General features: G+C 42.1%; 1 protein-coding gene across 5 annotated transcripts in view; it reads right to left on the reverse strand.

Moving 5' to 3' along the window:
* pdlim5b (PDZ and LIM domain 5b) overlaps nucleotides 1–9,593 on the reverse strand; it is a 58,710-nt gene extending 49,117 nt beyond the window's left edge. For 3 of the 5 annotated variants that reach the window (XM_066650304.1, XM_066650303.1, XM_066650300.1), the window contains exons 1-3: nucleotides 8,125–8,164; nucleotides 7,523–7,621; nucleotides 424–596 (exon numbers count right to left, since the gene is read on the reverse strand). In XM_066650304.1, the coding sequence (XP_066506401.1) occupies nucleotides 424–522 (99 nt within the window). In that variant the 5' untranslated portion in view covers nucleotides 523–596; nucleotides 7,523–7,621; nucleotides 8,125–8,164. Of the gene's footprint in view, nucleotides 1–423; nucleotides 597–7,522; nucleotides 7,622–8,124; nucleotides 8,221–9,135; nucleotides 9,269–9,526 lie in introns of those variants that run through there. The other 2 variants (XM_066650302.1, XM_066650301.1) reach the window with 2 other exon arrangements.
* Nucleotides 9,594–12,895: the final 3,302 nt, after the last annotated feature.

Raw genomic sequence — 12,895 nt, forward strand, 5'->3', positions numbered from 1 at the left:
AGCGTGAGCTGCATAATAGAATCTGTGGTAGTGTCTCTATCATCACCCAGCAGCCAGATAGCTTGGGGAGCATGTCTGCCATTCCTGCACTCTGAGCATCATGGAACTGTGTGTGTGTGTGTGTGTGTGTGTTTTCGTAATAAGAGAACATGGAGGACAATGTGTTATGTGTATCATGAGCTATTAATAGCGACACCTCATTTAGGAGGCAACATATTAAGGTCTAGGATTAACATGTACTCTTCTGAATATCCACTCCTTTTAAAAATGAGACACAAATCTAAATACCCTACCCCCACCCTAATAAGTCTACATCCCCACGCACATTCAGTCCACAATGTCTCGTGCTTGTCCCGAGATGGACTTGCTACAAGACTGCATCTGTTCCCAGGAGACTAGAGAGGTACGAGCTGAGGTACTCACTTTGGAGACGGTGAGGGGCATACTGAAGTCCTTGCCACCCTGCAGTCTGAAGCCCCAGGGGGAGGGTCCAATCAGGGACACACTGTAATTGCTGCTCATGGTTGATGGGGCACAGATAATGTGTAGGTCTATGTGCAGTCAAGTCAAGTACTTCCAAAAGTTAAATTCACAGCCTATGAAGAAAAAAGAGTTTCATTTTAGTCAGCTGTGATGACAGAAGAGACTTTCAGTGAGGTCACTTTCCCTATTCATTTATTCAATAACAAAACAAAACGTACAAACTGGACAAACACAAAAGTATCTGGAAAAATCAGCCTGACAGTTCAAATCCCACATCCATAAAAGCCTGCAGGGAGAAATGATATGCGAGTTTGGATGAGATCCTGTGTATCCTTGGAAGCAGCAGCTAAAGTTGAAGCAACAGCGAAAGTCAGACAGATATTTGTCTAAAAAAAAAATTTAAGAGCACCGCAGCAATCTAAATGGCAGAACAGCTGTAATAACTACACAATTCCACCTAGCATTAACCATAAAATATGCACATCAAGGCAGTTAAATCAAAAATCTGAACAAAGGCTTTAAAGGGAAAGCATTTTGGAAGTTTTCTAAATCTTTGCACACACACAAAACAGGAACAGAACAAAAAAACAAATATTTCATTTTCCTAAAAGTTACAACATTGTCTATAACTACTGACAGCAGAGCAGAGTTATACCTATTTATACTGTGTTGAGCAGTGGAGAATGTAAGCAGGCAAGTATTTTAAGAGCCATGACAGAGCAAGGCCATTGTTGATAAGTAACCCCATGAAAATCCAGTGTATCCCAAACATAAACATTCCAGAGGGGAGGATTAGAGGCTGGGGGTCTTGAGGACAAATAATCCACACTGGTGATTATAATGAATTTAGAAACCAAATCTCTGCTTATTCCCTCCTTAGTGGCATTCAAGCACACACTGTCAAAGGCTCAGAGTTTTGTGGCCTGGGTTTTCTGAATAGAACCAAGCCTAAACCCAAAGGTGATTCCAGAAAACCCAGTTTGCGATAATCTAGTCCAGAAAAATGTTTAACCTGAAAATAGTAGCAGGTTTACTGAATACAGAAACTCTGATGGTACGTTTTGCATGTCACTGGTTTTTGGGAGTGGTAGAGGGTACCAGATGTTCCTCTGATGAGCATTCCTTCAGCATCCTGATTTAAATAAGAAGAGAAGTAAGCTTTTTGCCTTTACCTCAGATAAAAGACAAAAGTCTGCTAAAATCTTACAACAGAGTGGGTTCCCAGCATGTGGGCTCAAGACAAGGCCAAGACTAAGCAAGATTAGGCAAAGCATTCAGCGAGCATAAACATGCAGGCTACAGCTCATCTTCATTCTTTGATAACTACCTAATAGTCCAGAACAGATTCAGCAGCATACAAATACAAATCTAGACACTTATTTATCAACTCAACTCACATGGTTTTTTCTGTCATGAGCTCGTCATGAGTTTACCTTGGTTTATGAAAAAGCTCAACTTCCTCATATAGCGGTTTCTTTGTCACAGCTCTTCCTGCAAGGGAGGAGTCGTACTGAAGTGGCCTTTTTTGAGAGCATGCTCCGTATCGTACAGTAAACAGCTAAATGAATGAAGCTGTTTTCCAGTGCCTGCAGCCACATGCCCCTGGTTTGCTGCAGAAACAAAAGCTTTCAGTAACTGACTAAATTTCCAACCTGCTTTCCTCAGCTGATCTAATCTTGAATGAAACTGCTGTTGCTCTGAAGACCATTCAGTGCAAGATATTGAGACATGATAAACACCGAGTTCCACTGATCCTCTGGGAACACTCCCATGCGAAAAAGCCACATGCAATTAGTGAAGAGGGAAGCTAAGTGGCTTAACATAGTCCTACAATTGAGGCTAAGGCCTATGCTGAAACATGACCCAAGGTATTATCTTGGGAATGTGGCACTGGAGTGAAATCACTTAAACAAGGCATAAGAAGTAAAAACTGAAAAAAAGAAGAGAACGAATCAAGTGGGATAAGAAACTTCAATCTCAGTATCTCTGAGCACAAAAGAGAAGGTATATTTCTTGCTATGGAGTAGCAAGCAGTAGCAGTCAATTTTCCAGTGGGAAATCAAGTCTAGCTTTGGATTAAAATGTAATATCCTTATTCTTTGCCTGGAAAACCAGTTTAAAAATTCCATGCAAAGAGCACCTTCTCTTTTTAGGAAGCTTGGTCTAAAATTAGTTGCTGTGCGTCTGTCACCATGGACATAAACAATCAAGAGTAGTGTGAAGGCTGGCAAGCCCATTCTTCTGTCAAAAAGAATCAGCTTCTCCTGTGCAGTGTGTAGATTTTATGCCAAAAGGCACACCCTAGAAAGCTCAGCGCTACTGAGGTCTAAAAAGAAAAAGAGCTGGTTGAGCTCACTAGTTATGAGATCTAAAGGCATAACAGCCACATTTCTGCAAGCAGAGGTATGGAATCAGTAATGGCAGTAAGAACTGAAGCCCCAGTGCCGGTCAATGGACAAAGCCAAGAATAAAAATCTGCCAAAAATAGCAGGTTACAAATGCCTGACACACAATTTCTGTACTGCAATGACCACATAGTCCACATAGCAATCAAGTTATAAGTAACGTAAATGGCAAAGAGCTAAATTATTGCAAACGAGGACAGGGTCGAGCTACCAGAACTATTTGCATCTCTTTGTGAATCATGTGTTCCAATGAAAAGAGCAGCTGGGCACTTTAACTGGGTTGGGTCTACTTTCAGGTCCACGTGAATTCATTTCACTGTTTAATGTTTACCAGCGCCGGGCTTCGCACATGACCACACATGACCTCTGCACAGCCAAACTATTGTATTGACCCAAAAACATATTTGGACACAAGCTTTGAACACAGCCTGATAAGCCTTGGATTGTATTTCCCAACAGCATGATACCTTCAAAACATCTGTAAAATATACAAGAGTACTTTGTAATACTGATTAGAGAACTCAAGATAGTGAGATACTATCTGTATCTTGTTCCTGGGAACAGTTTACACACTGTTGGATTTTGTTTGACACATTACTGACCTTTTTAAGTGTCTTCAGGAGGATTTTTTCTTTGTACAGAAGATCAAGGCCAACACAGCTTGTTCCACAGCCTAAAGCCCATTACCCAGGAGCTTACCGAGTTCAGGCTTTTTATCTAAAAACACCTCACCTGCCCATCTCACCTGATGCTGAACAACAACTCCACCTAGATGGATACCCGATTGCACACGCTTGCATGGGTTTGACACACATTGGGTGGGGGAAGCCGGAGCCATGACTGGTTTAAACCCAGCAGTGACGTCATCTGCAAATACCAGGACTCAGAATATCCTATCATTACTCTCACATACCGTGCTCTCCTCTCACCAGTGATAAAGTGCAACCTCACTACAAAATTGAGGAACTAAGCACTTAAATAACAGCTGGTGTTGTGTTACAGCCAGTCTAGTGTTCCTGCCAGTGGAAAGCCAACAAAATGACATAAATTACTTGTAATTAGACTATTAAGCTAGTGTGCTTTTAAATTACACATAACCATGTTTTCTTTGTTAAATGCACTGCACCACAAACAGCATTCACCTCACATTAATTCCTCCACAAAGACAAATCAGTAAATCGTTAACAACGACTTTTAATTCTGTAAAACCAAACAAAAATACAGATACTTTTGTTTAAATAACTGGTCGATTAGTAAGAAAACCTTTTACACATAAAATAAGCACATTAACTACTTTAGCACTGATTCACTTTTAGAACTACAGTAACACTTTCTTCGTAGGACACCCAGCTTCAATTTTTAAAGCTGTTTGATCTAAGAAAAAGACTACGCTCAACTGCAAAGCAATTCAGATGCTGTCATCAACATAACAGTGGAATAAGTGACTTGTTGAAAAGTTGGATAAAATTGTTTCACAAATATACTTCAGCTTGAGCCAATAAAAGTGCTCGAAATACAAATACACTAAACGTGTACAGCACATGTAACTAAGGGGTAGTAACTAGTTGCATGCGCTGAGAAAATGTATTACTCACTACACTCTTCTGTAAAGAAACCCCATGATCCCTCAGTCGTGTTTCATTTCATAAACCTTTTCTAAATATTTTGGACTGAATCACCACAGACGTGTCGCTGGAAACACATTTTCATCAATGGCCTGTTGTTATTTTTTCGTCTTCTCAGTTTCTGGCAGCAATGTGCGATAATATTTACTTACTGTGTGAAAATAATGACTCACGGTTTCCAAAATATTGACTTAACATCTTGAAAATAACCGCTTATTGTGTTAAAATACTGACTTAAAGAACCCATTCAGTGAAAATAAGGTTTATCCTTGTTAACATGTCCGTGTGGTGTTGTTTATATGCTATTCAGTGCCACGGCTGAGCAGCCCCCCTTCGAAACTGCGTTGTATTAAAACACATTCTCAAACAGGAAATAAACAGCCAGAGTTTCTGATGTCAGAAAACTAAAAAATAGATCCTGTCAACTTGTGTGGTAGGGATTTTGAGCTGTGACGGCAGAGGCGAGGGTGTAGATAGAGGCAGGGACTAATTATATATTCATAGAGCCACTGGTACTAAATGACAGTGTAGCTCTCAGACATGTTTTATTGGAAATACATTCTAAATATGTCAGTTTGCTTAATAGAAATTAGTTTTAGGTGTTTAATACATAGCCAGAGGGTGACTTTTCTATCTCATAATAATGATGAGAAATAGTGAATTATTAATTTACGAAAGTAAGCAGTTTGTTCAGGACAATAACTCATTGTTATCGTATACATTTCAATGTCAATGTCAATATTTGCAAAAGCAAGTCATTCATTCATTATCTGTAACCCTTTTCCAGTTCACTGTCGCAGTGGGTCCGGAGCCTACCTGGAATCATTGGGCACAAGACGGGAATACACCCTGGAGAGGGCGCCAGTCGTTCACAGGGCAACACGCACACTCACACATTCAAACCTACGGACACTTTTGAGTCACCAATCCACCTACCAACGTGTGTTTTAGGACTGTGGGAGGAAACCGGAGCACCCGGAAGAAACCCTCGCAGACACAGAGAGAACACACCACACTCCTCACAGACAGTCACCCAGAGGAAACCCACACAGACACAGAGAGAACACACCACACTCCTCACAGACAGTCACCCAGAGGAAACCCACACAGACACAGAGAGAACACACCACACTCCTCACAGACAGTCACCCGGAGGAAACCCACACAGACACAGGGAGAACACACCACACTCCTCACAGACAGTCACCCAGAGGAAACCCACACAGACACAGGGAGAACACACCACACTCCTCACAGACAGTCACCCAGAGGAAACCCACACAGACACAGAGAGAACACACCACACTCCTCACAGACAGTCACCCGGAGGAAACCCACACAGACACAGGGAGAACACACCACACTCCTCACAGACAGTCACCCGGAGGAAACCCACACAGACACAGAGAGAACACACCACACTCCTTACAGACAGTCACCCGGAGGAAACCCACACAGACACAGGGAGAACACACCACACTCCTCACAGACAGTCACCTGGAGGAAACCCACACAGACACAGAGAGAACACACCACACTCCTCACAGACAGTCACCCGGAGGAAACCCACACAGACACAGGGAGAACACACCACACTCCTCACAGACAGTCACCCGGAGGAAACCCACACAGACACAGGGAGAACACACCACACTCCTCACAGACAGTCACCTGGAGGAAACCCACGCAGACACAGGGAGAACACACCACACTCCTCACTGACAGTCGCCCGGAGGAAACCCACGCAGACACAGGGAGAACACACCACACTCCTCACTGACAGTCGCCCGGAGGAAACCCACGCAGACACAGGGAGAACACACCACACTCCTCACCGACAGTCACCCAGAGGAAACCCACACAGACACAGGGAGAACACACCACACTCCTCACAGACAGTCACCCAGAGGAAACCCACACAGACACAGAGAGAACACACCACACTCCTCACAGACAGTCACCCGGAGGAAACCCACACAGACACAGGGAGAACACACCACACTCCTCACCGACAGTCACCTGGAGGAAACCCACACAGACACAGGGAGAACACACCACACTCCTCACTGACAGTCGCCCGGAGGAAACCCACGCAGACACAGGGAGAACACACCACACTCCTCACAGACAGTCACCCGGAGGAAACCCACACAGACACAGGGAGAACACACCACACTCCTCACAGACAGTCACCCGGAGGAAACCCACGCAGACACAGAGAGAACACACCACACTCCTCACCGACAGTCACCCGGAGGAAACCCACACAGACACAGGGAGAACACACCACACTCCTCACAGACAGTCACCCAGAGGAAACCCACACAGACACAGAGAGAACACACCACACTCCTCACCGACAGTCACCTGGAGGAAACCCACACAGACACAGAGAGAACACACCACACTCCTCACAGACAGTCACCCGGAGGAAACCCACACAGACACAGGGAGAACACACCACACTCCTCACAGACAGTCACCCGGAGGAAACCCACACAGACACAGGGAGAACACACCACACTCCTCACAGACAGTCACCCGGAGGAAACCCACACAGACACAGAGAGAACACACCACACTCCTCACAGACAGTCACCCGGAGGAAACCCACGCAGACACAGGGAGAACACACCGAATCCAAGCACGTCATTACTATGAGAAATATTTAGGGAATATTTTGACATGGGAAATGTGATATACTAACTAAATGTTTCAAGAAAATTGACCAAGTTTACTTTATAATGACTTTCATTTGGACTATAAAGTTTTAATTTCGAGATATTAAGTTAAAACATGAATATAAGTTATTATTTTGACATCTCTTGCTGAGAACGGCTAGGGAAACCCTGATTTTCTCTTCTGCCTGTTGACTGCTGCAGACAGTCACCACAGTTACCTCCGTGGCTTTCGCGGCATTAGTTCTGCAATTTCCATTTCTGTGAAACGGTCTGTGACTTTGCTTCTGTACAGTTACTTTACATCCTCACAGAGCACACACCCTCTTACCGGCTGTCGCTATATCACTGCGCCTGTATGTGTCATTATGCCTCATTGTTTGCCTGTCTGTCTCTCTCTGTCTCTCTCTCTCTCTCCTGAGTAAACTTCCTGAAAAAAAAACGTGTTGTAACATTTCTCTGAATAACAGACACTCAGCACTAAGCACGGAAAAAAACTGTAAAAATGTGCTCATGTTTAAAACTACTTTCACTTCACGACAAAACCACCTTTAGACAACGTTTAATAAACGTTTACCATCCGTTCATTTTATCATTGGTCAGAATTAACAACACATTCGCTGACTTTTGGCGAATATATAGTCTAAACCCTGTACAGAAATTCATATACAGGCGAGGAAAAGTCATTTACTTTAAGTAAAACCGACTAAAAACCACTTTTTATGCCCCTCTCCGGCGTTAAATTGTCCCCTTCTTTTAAAACGACTGTCATTTAAACGGACTGAAAACAACGGACGCCTAAAAGTTTATGCTTCGTTCCCAGGCTGTAAACCTACAACTAAAAGCCCCCTTCTACAGAAAAAAACGTGAATTATTTGAAGTAAAACACCTCACAGCTAGGTTTTAAAGACTCGCCAGCGTTAACACACTCACCTCCTCACAGCCGTCCAACGGTCGCCGGCGCTCGCGCGAGTTAACTGAAACTTTTAGAGATCACATAAGAACCAAGGCGGCCGCCGGACTTTCGCTTCTGATTGGCTAATTTGTAGGAGGGCGGAGAAATGATGACGTCCATAAGCCCCCTGATTGGACGTCGTGATGAACAGCGTGTCTGTTGATTGGTCACCTCAGATTTCGGCTACTATTCACCCACCTGTTGCAAGCCTTTATACACTTAGTGATAGAATGTTCACTGGGGCTCGCAAGTAGTTCCCTATTCCCTACTAGTGCACTCATTAGGGCATGAACCTAGGGCTTCTTCGCTAAAACCTGCACTGGATCCCAAGCCTGTTGGATTGTGCTCCATCACTCCACAGAAAGCAGTTGCACTTGCTCCACAGCTCAGTGCAGGAGGACTACTACACCCCTAAGCCAACAATTTCGTATTATGCATAGTGATCTTAGACTTGGGTGTGGCTGCTCCAGAGTGTCTTATCCTATTTAATAAATGCTTGTCTATGTGTGTGCTGTTTAGGGTCTGTGTCCACAATGTGTGCACTTTAGCTGAACTCATTACTAACAGTGCCCACAAGACTTTTGTCATTCTGCGTGTCTGTGCTCTCAGAGCTGAAAGGATCAAGCTGCATAGGGGGAAATGAAAGAGAGTCAATTTAAAGCAAAAAGAAGGAAAAAGGAAAGTGTAAGAGGCGAGAGACGGAGGGGAAAATTGGCAGGGTTGTTTACAGGACCACTCAGACTTCTGGTAAAAGCAGTGACTCTTGGGTTCGAGTCCAAGAGGTGACAGACTACAGTTCTAATTCAGAGAATGTAATAGTTCTGAGAAGAAGGCCTGCAGCAGATAAGGAGAAATGAGCAGCCTTGAAATATCACCATTTCCACTCAAAATGGCCTTAAAGTACATGTTATTCATTTTCAAATAAATATTCAAGTTCAGTTTCATGCAGTGCTTCGTATCTAAACGTTCACAGGTGTTTGTGTCCATACTTCATATCCTATGCAGCTAGTCTTTGAGGCTTTAGTCACTCGCTGATGCTTTTGTAGCTGAAGGCAGTCTCATCCTCGAGGTAATGTTCAAGCTTCTAGTGTCAACACTTTCTATGACAGATGACGGCAGAATCTGTAGCAAAATAGGTTACATCACCAATGATTACCTGCCAATTAATACAGACAATTGATTTCAGAAGAAGCACATGTCCACAAAGCTTTAGAGCACAGATTTTGGAACATATACACATCTTGTAGTTTAGTTTTTATTTGTGTTCATCAATTACACTAAAGTGCTTCACCAATGCTTTCACAGGTAAATGTCTACAAAGTATTACAACCATTCAAAACCTAATGATGGCATCCAGAAGATATGCAGGTTTGCACATACCATTTCCCAGTGTCATAGAGTTGGCTTTCTGACTCTCTCAACGATGATGTGGTTCTTTCCCTTCTGTGTTTGACAGTGAGGAGATAAGCATGGCAGCATCAGGCCATTGGCAATAATGGGAACGTTGTTACACCAAACACAAACACGTGTTAACTATCAATATGTGCTTTATATTTTACGGTGTTTAACAAAACCGGACCAGGGAGGCGTTTCTCGCCTTTTTGAATGATTTGAAGATTACCAGTTATTTCAGAACCTTTAGACGCTTTTATACCGAGGAGGTTGTTATTGTGCACTCACGTGGCGACCTCTTATGGGCATTATGAGCATTGCACAATTGTATTTAAATAACGTGGATAATTACCCCGCAGTTCATTCGTTAGAATGTAAAATAAACAATTTAGAGGTGTCTGAGGTGAAATGGTCACAGATAGTCAGAGTTTCTTATGTCATAAACTTAACCAATCCCTTCAGTGTGTGAGGCAGGGCTTTTATGCTGTGGTTGAGACAGTGGTGGCAACTAGTTGCAGATGAATGAAGACTAAAGAATAGTTACAACTTTTATGGGGATTTCTTCTGGGGAATAACTTTTAAATCTGTAATTGTGTTGAACAGAGATGAGTATTAAGGGTTTAATAGATGAATATAGGACCGGGGGGTTGCAATATAAAGTATTATCATTATTTAAAAATTTTAAGTTAAACTAACAGGCTATTGAGAATAATTATTCGTCCATAAATAAAGAAATTGACAGAATTTGACAGAATGTATAGAGTAAGGAGCCCCTAAAGTGACATGGTGGGTTTATTTAACAAGTTGTGGCCACTAAATAGTATTTTGAGGCCACAAAATAATATATTGAGGCCACATTTGTATTTCTTCTCTTATTTTTTTAAACATTTATTTCTCCAAAGTAATCATTATACTTAAAATGTCTAGATTAATAAACTTACCACATATTTGCTTAGTCAGGGCTCAAGGAAAACTACCCATGTATGGCTTTCAAAGCTAATAGCATGGAGCTAACAGTCAGTTCATAACAGGTCAGTGAATAACAATGGAGGAAGTAACCATGGTATTTTTGCCCTTTACCATTTGCTTTGAAAAGTAAAGGAAGGCCTTACCTTATTAGTTGTCCTATGTTGCTATATTTGTGTGGATATTCGGTGCTAGCTTTGCTAGACCTAAGGACAACAACTCAAGTCATGCTGAAAATTTGCTAGCCATTTTAGTAATTTGGCTAATGAGGTTTTACACCATGTTTTTACACTAAAGCTGGAGAAAACACTTTTTTATGTCATTGGGAACATAATATAATGTTTCTGAGGGAAATCTGTGCTTCAGTATGTGGTTAATTAGTTGGGGTCCTGTGTTCTTCAGTCTGACTATAGCAAGTATTAAGTAATGGATGCTCGAGTAGCATGATGGTGCAACAAGTGTTGACGTCATACATTTTCAGGGTTCTGCGGTTGTGGGTTGAAATCCCACATCAGTTCACTGTCTCTGTGTTTTCTCTGTGTCTGCATAAGTTTCCTCCATGTTCCATCTGGTTTCCTCTCACAGACCAAAAAAATACAGAGGCTAGTATGTGGAGTGGCTATTCAAAACCACCTATAGATGTGAATATTTGAGTAAATGATGTCTTGTGATGGACCAGCAACCTGTTCATCATGTGCCTTGTGTCAAACGCATCTGGGTAGGCTCTGGACGCACCACGACCCTGAAGGATAAAGCTGTTGCAGAAAAATGAATGACCTTCAAAATAAAACCAGCTTTTTGTATTGATTGAGTTTGGCTTGAGCTTCACAGCCACACATACAACCATATGTCAGAGCAGACCCACAGCCAGAGATGTCCACATCAAAGACAGCAATAAACGAGTGATGAGGCAAAAGAAAAAGTCAGAGGTAAACAGAGTCTGACATTTAATCAATAATATAATATTCATCCGAGGTACATGGTTTATCAAACATGAATCAGAGAACTGGCTGTAACCATGAGACAGTGTGGTTTAACAGACACCTCCAACTCTACAGGCTTCACAGTGTGGACATCCTACACACTCTAGATCTGTCACTAACTGTCACTATAAAGCCTATACAACACAATGTACATGTTATACAGACCTCAGCATTTTCCATGTATTTGCATAAGTGTAAATAAATATACTTTTAAATATATTGTAGTGCATAACATACAATGGTGCTTGAAAGTGTGTGAATTCTTTAGATGTCACCAGATTTCTAGGTAAATATGAGGTAAAATATGATTATAAAATTAACTACACCATGCATTTTATATGCACCAAACATTGGTAGAAGGATTTAATCCTAGATTTCAACACTAACATCATTTTACCCAAAATGGATGCCCTGACCCCGATACTAATACCATGCGTCATGTTTGGGGATGGGGTACTTATGTGTATCTTGTGCTCTGATTTTTTCTGTCAGAGATCTGTAAACGAATATTTCTGATAATCCTATAATTGAATGTGTTTCCAACACAAACGGTAATAATATGTTCATATATATGAAATAAAATTATAAACTCCTGTGTGTTATTTGTTTTATTTAAAGCACTGAGATGACCATTCTAAAGAATTTCCAAAATTTCTTGCACCACTGCATCATGTGTAATGCTCCCTGATAACATTTGTAATAGTAATAAGAAACTAGAAAAAAAATGGCTACTTAATGTTTGCTTCACCACTTTGGTTCATTTTAAACATTGAATCATGTGATTGAACTGTAGCTTCTTGATCTGTTTTATATTTTGACATCAGATACTCTTTTTAGTACGATGGAGTTTTAGGGCCAGAGTATTGACGAAAAAAATAAAAAATAAGATTCAGAGAATAAAGCCAGAATTCTGAGAAAAAATCTTGGAATAATTCAGAGATTAATCTCAGAATAATTCGCTGCATGTATAATGAGGCAGACACATTCATTCATTATCTGTAACCCTTACCCAGTTCAGGGTCGCGGTGGGTCCAGAGCCTACCTGGAATCATTGGGCGCAAGGTGGGAATACACCCTGGAGGGGGCGCCAGTCCTTCACAGGGCAACACACACACTTTTGAGTCACCAATCCACCTACCAACGTGTGTTTTGGGACTGTGGGAGGAAACCGGAGCACCCGGAGAAAACCCACGCGGACACAGGGAGAACACACCAACTCCTCACAGACAGTCACCCGGAGCAGGAATTGAACCCACAACCTCCAGGACCCTGGAGCTGTGTGACTGCGACACCTACCTGCTGCACCACCATGCCGCCCGGCAGACACATTATCAGTGTAATTGTGGAACGCAGTGTGTTGCTTAAGCCATTCTATGGAATAGTACAAATTTCAGGAATAAACACTCTC

This window comes from Hoplias malabaricus, chromosome 18 (assembly GCF_029633855.1).
Source record: "Hoplias malabaricus isolate fHopMal1 chromosome 18, fHopMal1.hap1, whole genome shotgun sequence".
NCBI lineage: Eukaryota > Metazoa > Chordata > Actinopteri > Characiformes > Erythrinidae > Hoplias > Hoplias malabaricus.